The sequence below is a fragment of the Chionomys nivalis genome, chromosome 2 (genome assembly GCF_950005125.1).
Source record: "Chionomys nivalis chromosome 2, mChiNiv1.1, whole genome shotgun sequence".
Classification (NCBI taxonomy): Eukaryota; Metazoa; Chordata; class Mammalia; order Rodentia; family Cricetidae; genus Chionomys; species Chionomys nivalis.
The window spans coordinates 81,284,021-81,305,338 of record NC_080087.1 but is presented as its reverse complement, the minus strand read 5'-3'; the positions used below and the strand labels follow the sequence as shown (position 1 = coordinate 81,305,338).

The window sequence follows — 21,318 nt, the reverse complement described above, 5'->3', positions numbered from 1 at the left end:
GAGCCCTTCCTTGAAGGCTTTGGGACTTGGAGGGTCAGGATGGGGGAATTGGAGGGGTGTGACCTGGGATATTAAGCAGAGCAGGATGTGGCCCTGGGTTTCCGTTGCTTTGTCCTGCAGACGTGGACGAGTGCAGCGAGGAGGACCTTTGCCAGAGCGGCATCTGCACCAACACTGACGGCTCCTTTGAGTGCGTCTGTCCTCCCGGGCACCGCGCTGGCCCAGATCTTGCCTCGTGCCTTGGTGAGAGGCCTTGCTCCGCTGCCTCCCTGCTTCTCCTGACTTCCATCTTCTCTCCTACTCCTTCCTTTTGTACCCTCACCGCTGCTTCTCCTTCCTGATGCTCCTGTTCCTTCTTTCTCTCCCCGGCTTCTGTCCTCAGACATTGACGAATGTCGTGAACGAGGACCTGCCCTGTGCGGGTCTCAGCGCTGTGAAAATTCCCCTGGCTCCTACCGCTGTGTGCGCGACTGCGATCCTGGTTATCACCCTGGCCCTGAGGGCACCTGTGATGGTAAGACAATCCCCATCCTAAATCTGTGACAGGTTGTTGGAGTCTACTTCCCTGGGAGTCAGAGGAGAGATGGCCTGCTTCAAAAATCTAGAAGAGATCCTAGGTTAACACTTCCTTTCTCCCCCCGCTGTTTTCTGGTGGAAATTTGCCACCCCTGTGTGTGTGTGTTTGATTATGAGGAGGGATTTCTCTTATCAGGAATCGGGAGGAGCTAGAAGCCTCCCCTGACTGAGCTGCTCTGGTATGTTTTCAAGGGAAAACGTGCCATGTGAATCTGTCCTGTGAAACAAAACTCATGGGTTGCATTTCGCTCCCTAGTGGCTAAACCTCTGACTCATGCAAATCTCAATCATTAGTTCCAAAGATTTCAGGAAGCACCTGCTGGATGTCAGACTGGGGTGAGGATACAGCAGGAAAGGAGCCAAACTAAACATCTGCCCTCCTGAGCTGTGGGGGGAGTGGGACAGGTAACTGTAAATAAATTCAGAGATCATTCCACAGATAACTCGGAGACCCTTTCTGTGTGACAGGCAGAAATCCTTACTGATGTGGAGTTTGCATGGCAGGATGGTCCCTGTCGGCATACCGATCATTTTATAGCTATGATGACAAGGTTGTTTTGTTCACACAGTGTTTTGCTGTGTGGGCCATGCTGACTTTCAACTTGTTTTTTTTTTTTTTGGTGTGAGACAGTCTGTCTCGATCCTAAGCCGGGTGTGTATGTGTGTGTGTATGTGTGTAGCTTTGGCTGGCTTGGAATTTACTATTGTAGGATGCGCTTGCCTGGAACTTGCAACAATCCTCCTGCCTCAGCCTTCTTAGCACTATGTTCTAGTCATGGACTCTGACTCCCAAGTGCTGGAATTACAAGCATGTGTCACCATGCCAAGCTTAAAGTCAGGTTTAAGAAAGAGGCTATAGGGCTGGAAAGATTCAGTGGTTAAGAGCACACTGACTTCTCTTCCAGAGGACCCTGGTTCAATTCCCAGTGCCCACATGGTAGCTCACAACTGTCTATAACTCCAGTTCTAGGGGATCTGACACCTTCACATAGACATATGTACAGGCAAAGCACCAGTCATGTGAAATAAAAATAAACTACAAAAAAAAAAAAGAAGAAGAAAGAGGTTATAAACCAGACGTGGTGGCATATGCCTTTAATTCCAGTACTTGGAAGGCAGTGGCAGGCGGATCTCTGTGAATTTGAGACCAACCTGGTCTACAAAGAGAGTCCCAAGACAGTCAGGGCTAAACAGAGAAACCATGTCTCAAAAAACCAAAACAAACGAACAAACAAACAAAAATCACAGAAAGAGGCCATGAGACTGAGTCCCTCTGTTGATACAAGACAGATGGACACTGGGTAAAGGCATAAACTGAGCACTGTCCTGTGACCCAGTATTGGGGGGGGGAGACTGGCTACGTGACAAGTTTGGGGTCAGCCTAGCTTCATGAGATTCTAAATAAGAAGTAATGCTAGCTTTCGAGGGAGAGTGGATGTGGTGGCATTCACTCCTACAATCCCAGTAACTGGAAGTGGAAGCAGGAGGAATTGATGCTTTTCCTTGGCTATGTAGGATTCAAGAACAGCTTAGTCTACTTGAGACCCTGCCTCTAAAACTAAACAAAATTTAAAATTGGAGAAAAATAAACCAAGCATGGTGGTCTATGGCTTTAGTTCCAAAACTTGGGAGGCATAGACAAGCAGATCTCTGTGAGTTCAAGGTCAGCCTGGTCCTCATAGTGAGTTCCTGGACAGCCAGACAGTCAGGGTTCCATAGTGAGACCATGTCCCAACTTAAAAAGAAAGAAAGGAGGGAGGGAGGGAGGAAGGAAGGAAGGAAGGAAGAGAGGTCATGGATTTGAAAGGGAGTGGGGAGGACGGGGAATTAATTGGAGCACTGAGAAGAATGATGTAAATACAGCTCCCATGTGAAATCTCAACAAAAAAGGGGGGCAGTGAAATGTGGAGCAGGGGGTCATAGCTGTGGGGACATATCTGGCAAAGAGAACAGCATCAGCAAAAGTCCTGAGGTGGGCGGGGTCCTGTTGCGGTTGTTTTAGAAATGGCAGTAAAGACTTAAGAGCTACAGGACTCAGCAACTGGAAGCAGCATCAGTGGTCACCCCTCCCCTGCTGCCCCCCATTTCAGGCCCTTGACTCTCCTCCCTCTGTCCCTCCTTCACTCTCTTGCAGATGTGGACGAGTGCCAAGAATATGGCTCTGCGATTTGCGGAGCGCAGCGCTGTGAGAACACCCCTGGCTCCTACCGCTGCACACCAGCCTGTGACCCTGGTTATCAGCCCACACCAGGGGGCGGATGCCAGGGTGGGTGTCCACTGGGTAGTAGGTGGGGTGTGGAGGGTCTCGAGATTTCGATATGGCCCTGCTGAAATGGCCTGCTGGTGCTTGCAGACGTGGATGAGTGCCGGAACCGATCCTTTTGTGGTGCCCACGCCGTGTGCCAGAACCTGCCCGGTTCCTTCCAGTGCGTCTGTGACCAAGGCTACGAGGGGGCACGGGATGGACGTCACTGCGTGGGTAAGGGACTGTAGGGCGTGTGGGACCACAGGGGGCGTAGGGTGTTCCGGCCCTGCTAATCTCCACTCTCCTGAAGAAACATGAATTGGAGAATTAGTTCTCAGAACTTAAGGTCGGAGACATACCAGCTAAAACCACCCTGCGGTGCCAAACATAGTGGCTCACTTCTACCAACAGCTGGGAGGCAGAAACAAGAGGATTGCTGTGAGTTCAAGGCCAGTCTGAGTACATAGCAAGTGCCAGGCTATCCTGGGTGATAGGATATGACCCCGTCTCCAAACAGAAAGAATCAAGAGACAGAATCTTAGTCAATTAGTTGTTTTTGGTTTTTTTAAGATTTATTTATTTTGTTTTACGAGTATTTTTCCTACATATATTTATTGCACCACAAAGGTCAGAAGATGGCGTTGGATGCCCTGGAACTAGAGTTGCAGACAGTTGTGAGCCCCTATAGGGTGCTGGGAATTGAACCCTGGGTTATCTGCAAGCGCAGCCAGTGCTCTCAACTACTGAGCCATCTATCTCCCCAGCCCTCCAGTTAAGTTTTGTGTGTGCATTAATTTCTTTTCTTTCTCTCAACGAAATTGCATCCCAAATCGTTCTGTGCTTTTTTTTGTTGTTTTGTTTTTGTTTTTCCTTTAGGGGAAGGGGTCTCATGCCTTGAGCTCACTGTGTAGACATGAAGGGCCTCCAATTTTGGATCCTTCTGCCTCCACTTCTGAAGTGCTGAGATAATAGGTGTATGCCATCACACCCAGCTGCAGCCAAATTTTTCCACTTTATTTAGAAATAGAACCAACCACTAAATTGCCAAGACTGGCCCTGAACTCACCTTGCAGCTGAGGCAAGCCTTGAATTTGTAAAACTCCCGCCTCAGCCTCCCTAGTAACTAGGATTATAGCTCTGGGCTACCAGATCTGACAGAAAGTTTCTACATCCAGCAGTAGAGAAAACCGCAAGCTGCACCTCTCTGTGCTCACGATGTAGATTCTGTCATTACCACGATCACCATCACCGCTGTCGTCATTATTGCTAGTATTTTAATGTGCTGGCCACCTCATATATCCATCTAGGAAAGCATTTAGGTGTTTGGAAAGATTTGCGGGGCTTTTGAGAGTTTGTTTTTCAGAAAAGAATCTCACTCTAGCCTTGACTGGCACTGAACTCACTACTAGATCAGACTGGCCCTGAACTTACTACATAGAACAGGCTGGCTCTGAACTCAGTACATAGGCAGGGCTGACCCCAAACTCACTATGTAGAACAGGCTGATACTGAACTCACTCACTTAGACCATGCTGGCCTTCAGCTTGCCTTGATCCTCCTACCTTTGTCTCCTGAGTGTTGGAATTACAGTTGTGAGTCAATCTTCAGTCTACATTTTATTAATTAGAGTTCATAATGTCTTTACAGATATTTTAATTAGAGGCCCGGTGCATGTGGAGGGCAGAGGACAACCTGTGGGAGGCTGTTTTTTCCTTCCATCATGTGGGTCCCTAGGGACCAAATTCAGGTCGTTAGGCTGGACAGCAAGCAAGGGCGTTTACGTCCTGAGTCTTCTTTCTGTCTCTAGAGATCCAATATATACACAGTGAAGTACATAGGATTGAGTTGTATATTCTCAAGGTTTTCACAAGTGCAAACTTCGACTTTCTTCTTTTTCCTTTTTGGTTGGGGGCACGAGGGTTGAGGCAGAGTCTTACTGTGCAGCCCAGACTGGTCTTAAACTAACAGTTCTCAATGCCTTCACTTGTTTTCTCTTTTGTTTTTTGTTTGCTTGTTTTGTTTTGAGCTACCTCACCAACATCATTTGCTTCTTAAAAGAGAATGAAGAAGACATGGGTAGGGATGAGAAATGGCTCAGCAGCTAAGAGCGTGGATTGCTGTTTTAAGAGGGCCTTGGTTTGGTTCCCAGCATTTATGTCAGGAGGCAACCACTTGAAACTCCAGCTCCAGGGGATGTGTCACCTCTGGCCTCTGAGAGCACCTGCGCTCACATATACATACCCACATATAGATACACACATATATACCTGATTGAAAACCAATGTATCACCGGGCAGTGGTGGCACACATCTTTAATCCCAGCACTTGAGAGGCAGAGGCAGGCAGATCTCTCTCTGAGTTTGAGACCAACCTGGTCTACAGAGGAAATTTCAGGACAGCCAGGGCTACACAGAGAAAAACCCTCATATATGTAATGTTTCACTTGAATGTATGTCTGTATAGCACATGTGTGCCTGGTGCCGTTGGAGGAAGGAATGCCAGATCCCCTGGAAATGGGTTTATGAGCAGTTGTGAATTGCCAAGTGGGTGCTAGGAATAAGCCTGGGTCTTCTGCAAGAACAAGTGCTCTTGGGGGCTGGAGAGATGGCTCAGCGGTTAAGAGCATTGCCTTCTCTTCCAAAGGTCCTGAGTTCAATTCCCAGCAACCACATGGTGGCTCACAACCATCTGTACTGAGATCTGGTGCCCTCTTCTAGCCTTCAGGCATAAACACACACAGACAGAATATTGTGTACATAATAAATAAATAAAATATTTAAAAAAAAAAAAAAAGAACAAGTGCTCTTAAACACTGGGCCATCTCTCCTGCCCCCAACTCGTGTGTGTCTTTTGAGACAGGGTCTCACCATGTAACTCTGTCTGGCCTGAAACTCACTATGTAGATCAGACTAGCTTCGTACTCACAGAGATCCACTTGTCTCAGCCTCCTGAGTGCTGGGATTAAGGACCTGTGCCACCATGCCCAGCCAAATACACATATCTTTATTTTTAATTAATTAACTTATTTTCAAGGAAGGGTTTCTCTGTGTAGCACTATCCTGGAAGTCATTCTGTAGGCCAGGCTGGCTGCAAACTCAGAGATTCGCCTGCCTCTGCCTCCCAAGTGCTGGATTATGCACTTGCTGCTTTTGCAAAGAGTCAGGTTCAGTCCCAGCACCCACATGGTGTCTCACAACTGTAACTCCAATTCCAGAAGATCTGCTGCCCACTCCTGGCCTTGGAGGGCATCAGGCACTCATGTGACGCACATACATATATGCTGGCAGACACTCAAAACATAAACAGCTGAGAAGAGAGGGAGGCTCTGAAGTGGCAAAGTCTGAGTGCAGGTGGAACTGGAGCCAAGAGCTGCAGCAAACCTGTCTGCCTCCCTCTGCTGGGCTTGCTTTTAAGGCAGTGACAGGTGGCCCTAGCTCTGTCTGGGCTGACACCCTCTGCCTGGCAGCTGGAGAGCTAAGGAGGTGACCCAGAAAGTCTGAGACTGGCTTTGATTGGCGTGATGAGGTCATTGCCTGCCTCTGACCCGGAGAATCGCAGTAACCTGATTGGTTCTGCCCCAGTGGAGACTTGGCTATACTCAGGATGCCTGGGACCAACTTGGAAGCTCAGAGAATTCCCAAGCGAAAGTCTGGGTTTCTAACCAGAAGAAAAGGGTCTGGGCTGCTAGAAAATACCCACTCCAGGGGAAGGAAAGTTGGTTTAGCAGTTTAGAGCACTCGCTGGTCTTTCAGAGTTCAGTTCCCAGCACCCACATGATAGCTCACAGTCATCTACAACCCATTTCCCAGGATCCAGTACCTTTCTGGTCTCCACTGAAACCATGGACATGGCACACATACAAGCATATGCAAACACAAGACACACACACACATCTTTTTAAAAAGTTTACGTTGTGAACCAGATGCAATGGTGTGTGTTTCTACAGCCAGCCCCCTGGGAGACCGAAGTAGGAGGAGGGCAGCCTGGGCTACACAGGGAGTTCCAAACTATCCCAGGTTAAAGAGTAAAACTGGCTTTTTGTTTATGCTTTTGGTTTTAGTTTTTTGGGGCTTTTTGTTTTGTTTTTGTTTGTTTGGCTTTTTTTTTTCCAAGACAGGGTTTCTTTGTGTTGCTCTGGGACTCTGTAGACCAGGATGCCTTCAAACTCATAGAGATCTGTCTGCCTCTGACTCCTGAATGCTGGTATTAAAGGTGTATGCCATCACCACCTGGCTGTTTTTTTTTTTTTTTTTTTTTTTTATGACACAGTGACAACAAAAAGCTGGCAGTCTTGGCTCATACATATAATCTTGACACTCCAGGAGGCAGAGGCAGAAGGATTGCCACAAGTATAAGGCTAGCCTGATCTACAAAGTGATCCAGGGCTTCCCAGTGAGATACCACCTCAAAAGACATATATCTATATAGAGGTAGATTAAAATCCATCTTATTTGAATATTTTATTTTATGAATATAGTGTTTATCTGTACCACATGCATGCAGTGCCTGTAGAGGCCAGAAGAGGGCATCAGATCCCCTGGAACTGGAGTTAGAGACAGTTGTGAGCCACCTGTGAGTGCTGGGAACCGAGCCCAAATCCTCTGAAAGAGCAGCCAGTGCTCTTAACTTCTGGGCCATCTCTTCAGCCCCATCTGTTATACTTGGAATCTTGGACATCTCGAGCCACAGAAGTTCATAACATGAACCCCCTCTTGCTATATTTCCTGCTCTCAGATGTGAACGAGTGTGAGACACTACAGGGTGTGTGTGGCTCCGCACTGTGTGAAAATGTCGAAGGCTCCTTCCTATGTGTTTGTCCCACAAGCCCTGAGGAGTTTGACCCCATGACTGGGCGCTGTGTTCCTCCACGGACTTCTGCTGGTAAGATCCATGTGTCTACTTAACAAATGCCTGCTGGTCTTGTGGGGAAATTATGTGGCTCAACTGTGCGCATGCGAGTGTGTGTGTGTGTGTGAGTGTGAGTGTGCACGCGAATGTGTGTGTGAGAGTGTGTGCACGCGCGTGTGTGTTGATATCTTCCATTGGTCAAATCCTATTACTTTATTTTTCATATTTTTTGATGTTTTTAATTATTCAGTTTTTCAAAAGATTGCACAAGGTTTATTTTTTATTTATGTGTATGTGGAGAGTTGAGTTTATTATGTACATGTGTGTGTGAGTGTCCCAGAAGGCCATATGGGTGCTGGGGACCTAGTTGATTCCTCTGTAAGAGCAGCAAGTGACCTTAACTCCTGAGCCATCTCCTCAACCATTAGTTTATTTGTCAAAGTTTGACTCTTGTGTATGGCATGATGGTTATGTCCCATGATGTGCATGTGGAGGTCAGAGGACACTTGTGGAGATGATTCTCTCCTCCCGCCTTTACATGGTTCCTGGGATTGAACTCAAATCAGCAGGCTTCCATGACAAACATCTTTATCCAATGAGTCATTTTGAAAGCCCAATTTCTTTTCCACGTGGGGTCTCATGTAGCCCAGGCTGGCCAGAAATTCTATGTAGCTGAGATGACTTTGAACACCTTGACCCTCCTGCCTTGACCAAGTGCTGGGATCACAGGCATGTGCCACTACAGCTGACTTACGTGGTGCTGAGAACCAAATCGTGGGCTTGGTGCATGCTAGGCAAGCACTCTACCAACTGAGCCTCAGCCCCAATCCTAAATGCTATTGCTTTAAATAAACGAATATACAAACCCCTTTCAACCACGTAGGATGACGTGGATAATAGGCAAGCGGTCCACACTGAGCTGCAGACCCTGGCCTTTGACGTGATATTAGCCTTACTCAAGAGAATTCAATCCTGGCCTGAACTCTGTTAGATTCCTTCAATCGGCATGTCTGTGTAGGCCAATCAGCAAGTTCAGGCCCTCGCTGCACGTTGGGAGCACAATTGTAAGCAGAGAGGCTTAATCTCTGTCCAGATAGTCTCAACATCCAACGAAGAGCTAAGGCGGGTGCTATAAAGCCTATGTCTACTCAGCCAGCTGAGGTAGGCTGAAAGTTCAAGGCTATAAAGTGAGTTCAGTGACAACCTGGGCAACTTAGTGAGGTTCCCCTTGTTTCAAATAAAAAGTAAAAATTGACTTGGTATATATAGTTCAGTGGCAAAGTGCTTGTCTAGACCGCACTCGTGAAAGGTTGGGGTATGACTCAGCAGTGGAAAAATTACCTAGAATCCCCCAGTGAGGGGCTGGAGGTGTGGCTCAGTGGTAGAGCCCCTGCCTAGAATCCCCCAGTGAGGGGCTAGAGACATGGCTCAGCAATAAAGATCTTGCCTGGTGTGCACAAAGCCCTGTGTTCAATCCCTAGCAGTGAAAAAAATCCAATGAAGAGATAAAGATATCCCTAGCAAATGATGCAACAGAGAAATCTGGACCAGCTGGGAGGATAGAAAAGCAAAGGGAGCTATGGAGGAAAAGAAGAAACCCAGGCCAGCATGGGAAGAGGCTTTGGGGGGCTTTGAAGGGGTCTGAACCAAGTGGGATGAACAGAAACAAGGAGCTGAAGTATGTGAGGGACTTTGTGTGACCTGCAAACTACGGAAGGGAGGAAGCGTTCCTGGTTCCTGATGGGATGGCATAGTCCATCTGTGGGGACACATGGCAGCAGCCATGTGCTCTTCTTGCTCCCTGTGTGTGGATCAGGAAGCAGAGAAAGGGGAACTCGGGGTTTGGCTGGCTTTTTCCTTTCCCCCTTTTTTAGTCAGTCCAGGACCCTAGTCCCTGGGAGACTGCCGTGGGTCTTCTGGAAGTCCTTTAGGGAAATGCCCTCACAGGCGCAACCAGACGGTGCGCCTCACTAATGCTCTGGGCAGTTGCATTAGGAGGCTCTTCCTCAGAGCATGGAGCATCGCGGACCAGTATCAACCAAGAAAGGGTCTGAAATCCCCCTAGGGATGCGGTGTGAAAGTGCTGAGGAGTGGAAGGGTTGGGGAGCAGGAGAGGGCAGGGCTGGACTGAGTGAGGAGAGAGGGGTGAGAGCTGTGAGGCTGCCTGCTGGCGGAGTGTGTTCGATGCAGTCTGAGGCAAGCTGAGGGTGAAGACCCAGAGAAGCATGTGAAAAGCAATCGCCCGTCCTTGTCCTGCTGCTGAAGGGACACCTGGAAAGGGCCATGTTATGAAACAAAGGATACAGAATTGACAAGAGGGAGCCATAGCCAAAGTGAACCTGGACATGGTGGCTCACACCTGTACCTCTACAGCACTTAGAGGCCGAGGCAGGAGGATCTCTGCATTTCCGGCCAGACTAGCTTACTAAATAATATTGACTAAAAATATAATTTGGCTGGGTGGTGGCACGCGGGAGGCAGAAGCAGGTGGATTGCTGTGAATTCAAGGCCAGCCTGGTCTACAAATTGAGTTTCAGGACTGCCAGAGCTACACAGAGAAAGCCTATCTTAGAAAACAAAGCAAAATGGAAGAAAGAAAGCCAACCAAATCCATATGTATAATATAATATACATACTAATTGTGTTATCATCTAGATTTTAAAGTCCTGGACTAGCACTCGTGGGCTCTAGGTTTGGGCGTAATAGGGCACACAATCCTAGCCCTTGGGAGGTGGAGGCAGGAGAATCCAGAGTTCCGAGTCATCCTGAGTTACCCGAAACCGTATCTGTCCCCAGCCCCCTAAGTGTTTGGTCCTGTTCTGCTGCTGATGGCTGGTACCCTCTGAGCCTGTTTCCCCATCACTGACTTGGGAGAATAGGAGATGTAACCTACGTCTGGCTAAAGCCCTTTGTTTCTTCAGGCACATTCCCAGGCTCACAGCCCCAAGCACCTGCCAGCCCCAATCTTATAGCGAGGCCTCCGCCCCCACCCCAACCTCGAAGACCCAGCCCTCCCAGGCAGGGACCTGTGAGCAGTGGGCGTCGCGAGTGCTACTTTGACACAGCAGCTCCAGATGCATGTGACAATATCTTGGCTCGAAATGTGACGTGGCAGGAGTGTTGCTGTACTGTGGGTGAAGGCTGGGGCAGTGGCTGCCGTATCCAACAGTGCCCGGGCACTGAGACAGGTGGGCATGCGCTGTGGGGAGACACAGGGCCCGGGCACTGAGATGGGTGGGCGTGGGCTGTGGGGAGAGACAGGGCCCAGGCACTGGACGGGCTGGCATGCGCTGTGGGGAGACGCAGGGCCAGGGCACTGAGACGGGCGGCCAAGTGCTGTGGGGAAACACAGGACCCGGGCACTAAGACAGGTGGGCATGCGCTGTGGGGAGTCACAGGGCCCGGGAACTGAGACAGGAGGGCATGCGCTGTGGGGAGACACAGGGCCTGGGATATGGGGGCTGGAAAAGGGATATTAGGTCTGGGGTTGAGTTACTAGATCTTCCAGGAAGGTGGGCACCAGCGAGGGTGAAGCTGAGAAGTGGGCACTAACTGACCTGGGCTTTAGCACTTGGTAGGGGACTAGAGTCAGCGGGCTCGGGCAAGGACTGGGGCTTGGGTTTCTGGGTTCATCCTTGCTTCTGTGTGCAGCTGAGTACCAGTCATTGTGTCCTCATGGTCGGGGCTACCTGGTGCCTAGTGGAGACCTGAGCGCCCGGAGAGGTAAGGCCAGACTTCAACCGCTACCACCTTCAACCCCTAGGCCCATCTTTGTCTCACCCTGCCTGTTTCTTTTCCTTCCTTCCTTCCTTCCTTCCTTCCTTCCTTCCTTCCTTCCTTCCTTCCTTCCTTCCTTCCTTTCTTCCTTCCTTCCTTCCTGAAGAGTGGATCTCATTAGTAGTCCAGATTGGCCTCAAATTTATGAGCCACCCAATTTCTCTTCTTCCCTCCTCTCTCTTTCATTTATTCTTTTTTCTTTCCTTTCTTTTCTTTCCTCCTTTTTTTCTTTTTGATCTTTCTTCTACTACTTCTTCCTCTTCCTCCTCCTTCTTCTTCTTGAGATAAGAATTTCTCTGTCTAACCCTGACTGTCGGGGAACTCTGTATGTAGACCAGGCAGGCCTCAGGCCTGAAACTTAGAGACCCATCTGCTTTTGCCTCCTGAGTGCTGGGATCAAAGGTGTGTGCCCCCACGGCCCAGTGTGTCTTTCTTTTCTTTCCTCCTTTTTAATTTGTGTTTTTTGAGTACAGGGTCAGGTAGCCCAGGCTAACCAAGAATTTGCTAAGCAGCAAAGGCTAACCTTGAACTCTTATTCTTCTTCTGACTTTCACCTCTTGACTTCTGGGATTGCGTGTGTGCTTCAACATACCTGGCTCCATCTTCTGTCTCTCACTTTGATTCTTTTTAGAATTTTCTGCCTCAGCCTCACCTCTGGTCCCAGTTCTCTTTGTCTCACCTGGGTGCCATTGCTATCTTCTTCTGTCGTGACTGGCCATCCCATACTCCCCTCGTTTCTCCTAGAACATCCCCCCGCCCTCATCTCTCTACACCTTTTCCTGCAGATGTGGATGAATGCCAGCTCTTCCAGGACCAGGTGTGCAAGAGCGGAGTGTGCGTGAACACCGCCCCAGGTTACTCTTGCTATTGCAGCAACGGCTTCTACTATCGCGCACAGCGGCTGGAGTGCGTTGGTATGAGCCCCACCTTCCCCCACCCCCAGCTCTGGCCGTGCCAGTCCCAAATAGGAATGTGGCTATCCCAGCAGGAAGTCCTTCTGAAGTCTAGACTGCATCCATCACTCTGACAGTGAGCTGGGGAAATGTGAAACGGAGTTCAACCTGGTAACCGCCTCACTCCCCCACCCCATACCGTCCTAGATAATGACGAATGCGCCGACGAGGAGCCCGCTTGTGAAGGTGGCCGCTGCGTCAACACGGTGGGCTCTTACCACTGCACCTGCGAGCCCCCACTGGTGCTGGACGGCTCCCGGCGCCGCTGTGTCTCCAACGAGAGCCAGAGCCTCGGTAACCCCGCCCACAGGCCCGCCCAGCCCCACCCCCGACTCCCAGCAGCTAGATCCCTAGGCCACGCCTTCTTCAAGGCCACGCCCCTAGTGCCTGGATGAGTTCCCTTTTGCTTGGTTTTTTGAGACTGCGTTTCAGTATGTATCCCGGCCTGGCCCGGATCTCACAGACACCCGCCTTCTTCCTCCAGAGCGCTGGCATTAAAGCCGTGAGCCACAATGCCTCTGGCCCACACTGTTTTGCTTTTGATTTTTTTCCCCCCAAAATCATTTTTTTTGCAGTTCAGTATAGGCTGATCTGGAACGCATAGTAATCTTCCTGTCTCGGCTTTCTAATTGCTGGGATTACCGGGATGAGAGGACAGGGGTTACTTCTCTTTCAGGGTAGCCTGACCTGGTGGTTGACGGTGAAAGTTTCAGTGCTGGCCTTTCATTTTCTTGCTCTGTATACCTGCACACATTTCTCCGGCCCAGGTTCCTCTCATTTTTTACATGCAGAGTCTCACTATGTAGTCCAGGCTAGCCCAAACTCAGATTAACTTTTGCCTCAGCCTCTCGGTTTCTGGATTTACAGGCCTGCTCTACTACAGCTCGCTCTCCAGCTGTTCTCTCTCTCTCCCTCCCTCCCTCCCTCCCTCCTTTCTTCCCTCCCTCCCTCCCTCCCTCCCTCCTTTCTTCCCTCCCTCCCCACCTATCTTAAGTCTCTTTGTCTTTCACACAGTCTGTGTATTTCCCCTGCTTTGCCTTGGTCCATGGGCCCAAATTCTCTTTTCCTGTTTCTGTTCCTACAAAAATTCTTGAATTTTGAGGCTTCATTTAAACAATGATCAGGGTGCAGGGTGTGGTGGGCGCACCTGTGATCCACAAGTTCTGGGCCAGCCTCAGCTACATAGAGAGACCACCTCAAAGACAAAAACACAAACAAAAACAAGCAAACAAAAATTCCACCCACACACTAATGTCCAGGGAAGTAAAACAACGGCCCCCATTTCACAGAACCCTCTGGAGGCTGGACTTGGGTCTGTGTGGACGGCCCAAGTCCCAGTCTGCCCTGACACATCCTGTCATTGCCCATAGATGACAATCTGGGAGTGTGCTGGCAGGAAGTGGGGCCTGATCTTGTTTGCAGTCGCCCACGACTAGACCGGCAGGCCACCTACACAGAGTGCTGCTGTCTCTATGGAGAAGCCTGGGGTATGGACTGTGCTCTCTGTCCTGCCCAGGACTCAGGTACTGTACATCTCTACACTGCCCCCAGAGGACCTCTTGGCATCTGTACAGCCTGTCCCAAAATCAACAGAAATCTCAAGGCCCTAATCACCCACTCCTACAGCTCTGAAGTCTCTCACCTTAAATGCCTGGTTTCTAGATCACCCCCACCCCCACCCATCACCAAGACACAACTTGTGAGACACCCCACTCCAGACACCCCGGGGCCCTTAGATCCTAGGAACAGTTGCCCACACACATCCTGCCCTTCAGACTCTGCTCATAGCCCTAACAGCTGCTGATGGTCATTGCCTTGGGCATTCCCACACCAGATCATCAAGATTCCAACACAGCCCCAAAGATCTCTGGTCCCCTCCTACTAGCTCCTGAAAAACATGAGCCCCAAACCGCAGGCTTGCTTCCTCCAAATCCCAAAGATTCAAGCTACCTCCAGGCACTGTTGGCTCTAAGTCCTAGTGTTCAGCCAGCCCATTGATTCTACAGCCATAAAACACCTTCCTCTCATTTCTTCAGGTTCCTCGCCCAGGCTCCCATGATTCCCCAAATTCCAGCACCTTAGTCACTGGACCATAGCTGCAGTCTAAGGATGCTGTACCCCAGGATCTCAGAATCCCATAATTAGTCTGGAACCATCCGAAGCTGAACCAGAGCTTTTCCTCTGTTGCTGGGGGAAGGGTACATGAACAGAGGGTACTGACCGTGGTATATCTTGGCTCCTGTTCACAGATGATTTCGAGGCCCTTTGCAATGTGCTGCGCCCCCCTGCATATGGCCCGCCGCGCCCAGGCGGCTTTGGACTCCCATACGAATATGGCCCAGATATAGGCCCACCTTACCAGAGTCTCCCTTATGGCCCAGACCTATATCCACCACCTGTGCTACCCTATGACCCCTACCCACCCCCTCCTGGACCCTTTGCTCGTCGGGAGGCCCCTTATGGCGCCCCACCCTTCGACATGCCAGACTTTGAGGATGATGGTGGTCCCTATGGTGAGTCGGAGGCTCCGGCACCACCCAGCCGAGGCACTGGCTGGACATATCGATCCAGAGACACCCGTGGTTCCTTCCCAGAGCCTGAGGAGTCCTCTGAGCGTGGAGGCTATACAGGTAAATAGCGCTGCCAACGATACCAAGCAGACAGACAAAAACCACAAAGGGGTGGAGATGCAGAGAGAGAGAAGGCAGAAGGCGAGTCATGTTCAGAAATGCGTAAGAGCAACTGATGGTGATTCATGCCTGTAATCCCAGCATTAGAGAGGCAGAGGCAGGAGGATTGCTGCAAGTTTGAGGTCATCCTGGGATGCATAGTAACACCTAGGGTCTCAGCACAGCGCCCCCTGCAGTCTAGGAGCGGGAAGGCAGATTAGGATGAGACTCACACAGCCTGGGAAGCCAAGAACCAAAAGGAGGAAGGAGACAAAGGGACCTAAGGCAGAGCTTTCCGGTCACAGCTCCCTGTGTTCTCTGCAGGGGGCTTGGCTGAGCACTATGAAGGCCTGGAGGCTGAGGAGTGCGGGATCCTGGACGGCTGCGCCCATGGCCGCTGTGTGCGCGTTCCCGAAGGCTTTACCTGCGACTGTTTCGATGGCTACCGCCTGGACATCACCCGCATGTCCTGTGTCGGTGAGGAAGGGGAGCAGAGGAGAGAGCAAAAGCGAGTTTGACCAGAGGGTGATCAGGAACCAGGCCATCCTAGGAAGAAGAAATTTATTCTTGCTCGGGGGTGGGGCTTGACTGAAGATGACGTCAGAGTGGGACTCCTGTACATGGCAGAGCTGGGGTTGGGAATATGTGGACATTATTTATTTATTTGTATGTGTTTATTTTATTTATTTTTTTATTTTGCTGTTTTGAGGGTGGAACCAGAGCTTGATGCTGTCTAAGCAGATGCTCTACCACTGAGCCAGGCCCCAGTCTCTCACTGGGGGATTCTAGGCAGGGGCTCTACCACTGGGTCACACCCCAGCCCCTCACTGGGGGATTCTAGGCAGGGGCTCTACCACTGGGTCACACCCCAGCCCCTCACTGGGGGATTCTAGGCAGGGGCTCTACCACTGAGCCACACCCCAGCCCTTCACAGGGGGATTCTAGGCAAGTGCTATGGCTCACTGATCCATACCCCAGCTCCTGCAGATGAGGCTCTAAGAACTGTCCATGCTACCTTGGGCAATCTTCTTGATCTCTTTGCAAAACCTCAGCCTTCCCACGTGATTGGGGTAGGAATCATGTCTGCCTGTACGGGGGGGGGGGGGGGCAAGTGCTTGCAACCAGGAGCTGTGAGGGGATCGGAGACCCCCGTCTCAGTTTGTTTGCTCTGTGGCCTGAGATAGGGCACTGTGTCTTGCTTAGCTTTCCTCATCTGGAGAAACAAAACAAAACAAAAATCCCACACAAAAACAAAGCAAAACATAACAAAAAAACATAGTGAGAGAGCCCGTTTCATAGAGTTCTTGTGAATGTTAGTGACGTTTCATAAAGTTCTTGTGAATGTCAGTGACGTTTCATAGAGTTCTTGTGAATGTCAGTGACGTTTCATAGAGTTCTTGTGAATGTCAGTGACATTGAACACCCGGTATATATGTTGGGGATCAGGGCTGCATAGATGCCCCAGTGGTTAAGAGGGCTCCTTTTCTTCAGATGACCAGAATTTGACTCCCAAAACCCACATCAGAGACCAGGCAGTGGTGGCGCACACCTTTAATTCCAGTACTCGGGAGGTAGAGGCAGGCGGATCTCTTTGAGTTCGAAGCCAGCCTGGTCTACTAGAGCTAGTTCCAGGACAGGCTCCAAAAGCTACAGAGAAACCCTGTCTCAAAAAACAAACAAAACAAGCAAATAAACAAACTCCACACAAGACACTACCACTTGTGATTCCAGCTCCAGGGGATCCAACACCCCCTTCTGGCCTCTGTGGGAACTGCATACAGGTGGCACACACATTTGTAAAAAATAACACATTATAAAAAATTAAAAAAGCTCAGAGAAGTGAACTGAGTTCCTCAAGGTCTCACAGCAGAAATAGCAGTGTGCTGGGCACCCAAAGACTAGGAGAGTGGCGGAGAATGAGATCCGTACCATGTGTGGCTTACAGCGAGGCGCAAAGCAAGTGCACCTGTGCTGGGCCACAGTTAGCATCTGTATAGCACAGAGGCGCAGTACCTGCCACATGGGCTTATGACGGAGATAGAATTAATACAGGTTCCACGCTCACAGGGATGACTGATATGTAGGTATTTACGACTGTCGATAGCGATATTTTCTTTTATTTATTTATTAAAGATTTCTGCCTCCTCCCCACCACCACCTCCCATTTCCCTCCCCCTCCCCCGATCAAGTCCCCCTCCCTCGTCAGCCCTAAGAGCAATCAGGGTTCCCTGCCCTGTGGGAAGTCCAAGGACCACCTACCTCCATCCAGGTCTAGTAAGGTGAGCATCCAAACTGCCTAGGCTCCCACAAAGCCAGTACGTGCAGTAGGATCAAAACCCATTGCCATTGTTCTTGAGTTCTCAGTAGTCCTCATTGTCCGCTATGTTCGCGAGTCCGGTTTTATCCCATGCTTTTTCAGACCCAGGCCAGCTGGCCTTGGTGAGTTCCTGATAGAACATCCCCATTGTCTCAGTGTGTGGGTGCACCCCTCGCGGTCCTGAGTTCCTTGCTCGTGCTCTCTCTCCTTCTGCTCCTGATTTGGACCTTGAGATTTCAGTCCGGTGCCCCAATGTGGGTCTCTGTCTCTGTCTCCTTTCATCGCCTGATGAAGGTTAATATTCAGGAGGATGCCTATATGTTTTTCTTTGGGTTCACCTTCTTATTTAGTTTCTCTAGGATCACGAATTATAGGCTCAATGTCCTTTATTTATGGCTAGAAACCAAATATGAATGAGTACATCCCCTGTTCCTCTTTTTGGGTCTGGCTCACCTCACTCAGGATAGTGTTTTCTATTTCTGTCCATTTGCATACAAAATTCAAGAAATCATTGTTTTTTACCGCTGAGTAGTACTCTAATATGTATATATTCCATACTTTCTTCATCCATTCTTCCATTGAAGGGCATCTACGTTGTTTCCAGGTTCTGGCTATTACAAACAATGCTGCTATGAACATAGTTGAGCATATACTTTTGTTGTATGATAGGGCATCTCTTGGGTATATTCCCAAGAGTGGTATTGTTGGGTCCAGAGGTAGGTTGATCCCGACTTTCCTGAGAAACCGCCACATTGCTTTCCAAAGTGGTTGCACAAGTTTGCATTCCCACCAGCAATGGATGAGTGTACCCCTTTCTCCACAACCTCTCCAGCAAAGGCTATCATTGGTGTTTTTTATTTTAGCCATTCTGACAGGGGTAAGATGGTATCTTAAAGTTGTCTTGATTTGCATTTCCCTGATCGCTAAGGAAGTTGAGCATGACCTTAAATGTCTTTTGGCCATTTGAACTTCTTCTGTTGAGAATTCTCTGTTCAGCTCAGTGCCCCATTTTTTAATTGGGTTGATTAGCCCTTTACGGTCTAGTTTCTTGAGTTCTTTATATATTTTGGAGATCAGACCTTTGTCAGTTGCGGGGTTGGTGAAGATCTTCTCCCAGTCAGTGAGTTGCCTTTTTGTCTTAGTGACAGTGTCCTTTACTTTACAGAAGCTTCTCAGTCTCAGGAGGTCCCATTCAATGATGCCCTTAATGCGATATTTTCTTTTACAGCTTTTCTTTACTATTGTTTGTGTGCATGCGGTGTCACACATGTGGAGGTCAGGGTACAACTCTGTGGCATCGGGTCTCCCCTTCCACCTTTACTTAGGTTTCGAGGATCAACCTCAGATCATCAGGCTTGCACAGAAAGCACTTTATCCCACTGACCCATCTCACAGGCCAAAACACAGGGCTATTAAACAGCCTGCCTGGGCTCGTACAGCCAGCGGGTAGCAAGTGATATGTTGCATTCCATAGGAGAGGCTTTTTAGGTCCGTGATTCTCTACCTCAAAAGACCATGGAGATGGGCTTCTCTTCCCAGGCTCGAGTAACGGTCTTTTTACCCCTTTCCCCAGACATCAACGAGTGTGACGAGGCTGAGGCAACCTCCCCACTCTGTGTCAATGCACGCTGTGTCAACACCGATGGCTCCTTCCGCTGTGTCTGCCGTCCAGGATTTGCACCCACACACCAGCCACATCACTGTGCGCCTGCGCGACCCCGAGCGTGAGCACCTGCACTTGGCGCCCCATTATGCCTGCGCTCTGGTAGCTTCCAGAGCACACCTGGCTCCCTCTAGTCCGCGAGTGTGCGAGGATGTCAGCCAGTCTGGACTTAGGATGGACAGACACAGAGGGGTGCCTTTTGCTGTTCTCGTCATCCCCAGCCCCTCCCACTAGCGCTTTGGGCCTGGCGTGGTCCAGTCCTGGGTCCCCTGTCACTTTCCTTCCCTTTTATAAAAATTTCAATTAAAACACCTATTTTGTACTTTTGGCCTCTGCCTGCCCTTTTCTTTTTCCCAAAAGTTGGCTCCACAGTTTGCTGAGTCACTCAGCCACCCAAGAACGCACCATTCTCGACGCCAAGATTGACTCTTACTTTCCATGACTCTCACCAAGTCTGGCCTTGTCCTCTTGGCCCTCCTGTCTCAGTTTCTCTCTCTTGCCCGTCTTCTCTGGGCAACTCCCCATCTTTCTGTCTTTTCATCTCTTCTTTTCTATCATGTTCTTTCTAATCTTCAGAGTTGCTGGGAGTTTTTGTTATTTTGTTTGTTTGTTTTTTTCTTCTAAGAGGTTGTTATGTAGCCTAACCCGGTCTCGAATTCCTCCGACTCCCAGCATCTACGGTTATGGTTGTGCACACCAGGCCTAGCATGGAGGAGGAGGCTGTGCTCTATTCCCTCCAGGAGCCAGGACCATGAACACAAACTATCACAGGTAAGAAGGGGTGTAGTCCCGGGGGACTCAAGACTCCTTGTCGTCTACAGTAGGGCCAGCATCACATGTTTTTACTATTGAATTGTACACTTCAAATGGTGGGGTCTGGGAATTATAATTCAATGAAGCTGAAAAAGCGAAATTTAAAAATAGTGAGGGGCTTATAAAATGGCACAGTGGTAGAGTGCTTGCTGAGAATTCAGCAATGAAGAGCTGGGGTATATCTCAGCAGTAAAGCCCCTGTCTAGAATTCCCCAGTGAGGGGCTGGGGTGTGGCTCAGTGATAGAGCCCCTACCTAGAATGCCCCAGTGAGGGGCTGGGGTCATGGCTCAGTGCTAGAGTCCCTGCCTAGAATCCCCCAGTGAGGGGCTGGGGGCGTGGCTCAGTGGTAGAGCACCTGCCTAGAATCCCCCAGTGAGGGGCTGGGGTGTAACTCAGCAGTGAAGCCCCTGCCTAGAATCCCCCAGTGAGGGGCTGGGGTGTGGCTCAGTGGTAGAGCCCCTGCCTAGAATCCCCCAGTAAGGGGCTGAGGTGTGGCTCAGTGGTAGAGCACCTGCCTAGAATCCCCCAGTGAGGGGCTGGGGTGTGGCTCAGTGGTAGAGCACCTGCCTAGCTCCCAAAGGCCCTAAGTTTCCCTTCAGTCCTACCAAGAGGGGGTTAAAAAAGAAGAAAAGAAAAATAAAGTAACCTGTTCAAAGTTGATTGGGAAGTTACTCCTCCGCCCCCCAGCTGAGAGCAGAGGAGCCAACCCAAACACTATTGAATCCATAAATATTTCCGTAGAATCTGGATGTGAGTTGAGAACCCAGACAAACTTTAGCCCAGTTATAATGGATGGCGGCTAGGCTGGGTTCCTGAAGGGCTGAGACCTCAATGACAAGAGGAAATGTCTAAGATAAAGTGGAAGATGGTGCTTCAGAGTGTGGCAGTAGGTTTGTGAGCGCCTAGAGGCTAGAATGGCGGTGAGTTTTAGGTGCCCTTCTTTTGGTATGTCATTCAATTCTGTGTTGGACAGTGCTGGTGACATTTTAGGTATGGGAAGAGGGAGGAAGAGAGAGGCTTGGAATTTTGGATCCCTTTTGGGAATCTTTGGAAATCTCTGGATAGTTGGATAGTTCAAAAGGAAATACAAACAAACAAGCAAACAAAATGTCATCAAGACAGTGGTGGTGCACGCCTTTCATCCAGGCACTCAGGAGGCAGAAGCAGGTATATCTCTGTGAGTTTGAGATCAGCCAATCAGAGCTATACAGAGAAGTCTGTCTCCAAAACCAAAAAGAGAAAGAAAAAAAAAAAAGAAAGGAAGGAAGGAAGGAAGGAAGGAAGGAAGGAAGGAAGGAAGGAAGGGAAAGGGAAATGTAAAAGCACTTGCCATCAAGCCTGAGGACTTGACTTCAATCTCCTGGACCCAGAAATGATAGGAGAGACCTGACTTTGTTACACACAGAGACAGTGTTTTCTTTTAAATTCATGCCCAGGAAGAGTTGACCAACACAGA

The 21,318-nt window shown here is 49.6% G+C and overlaps 1 protein-coding gene across 3 annotated transcripts in view; it reads left to right on the top strand.

The window, feature by feature from the left end:
- Nucleotides 1–19,364, top strand: part of Ltbp4 (latent transforming growth factor beta binding protein 4) — a 31,009-nt gene extending 11,645 nt beyond the window's left edge. For 2 of the 3 annotated variants that reach the window (XM_057754437.1, XM_057754433.1), the window contains 13 exons: nt 121–243; nt 383–514; nt 2,711–2,842; nt 2,930–3,055; nt 7,556–7,702; nt 10,591–10,857; nt 11,321–11,392; nt 12,232–12,360; nt 12,547–12,693; nt 13,770–13,922; nt 14,649–15,029; nt 15,393–15,545; nt 18,959–19,364. In XM_057754437.1, coding sequence (XP_057610420.1) covers nt 121–243; nt 383–514; nt 2,711–2,842; nt 2,930–3,055; nt 7,556–7,702; nt 10,591–10,857; nt 11,321–11,392; nt 12,232–12,360; nt 12,547–12,693; nt 13,770–13,922; nt 14,649–15,029; nt 15,393–15,545; nt 18,959–19,113 — 2,117 coding nt within the window. In that variant the 3' untranslated portion in view covers nt 19,114–19,364. The remainder of the gene's footprint in view (nt 1–120; nt 244–382; nt 515–2,710; nt 2,843–2,929; nt 3,056–7,555; nt 7,703–10,590; nt 10,858–11,320; nt 11,393–12,231; nt 12,361–12,546; nt 12,694–13,769; nt 13,923–14,648; nt 15,030–15,392; nt 15,546–18,958) is intronic. The other variant, XM_057754436.1, reaches the window with a different exon arrangement.
- The last annotated feature ends 1,954 nt before the right edge of the window (nt 19,365–21,318 follow it).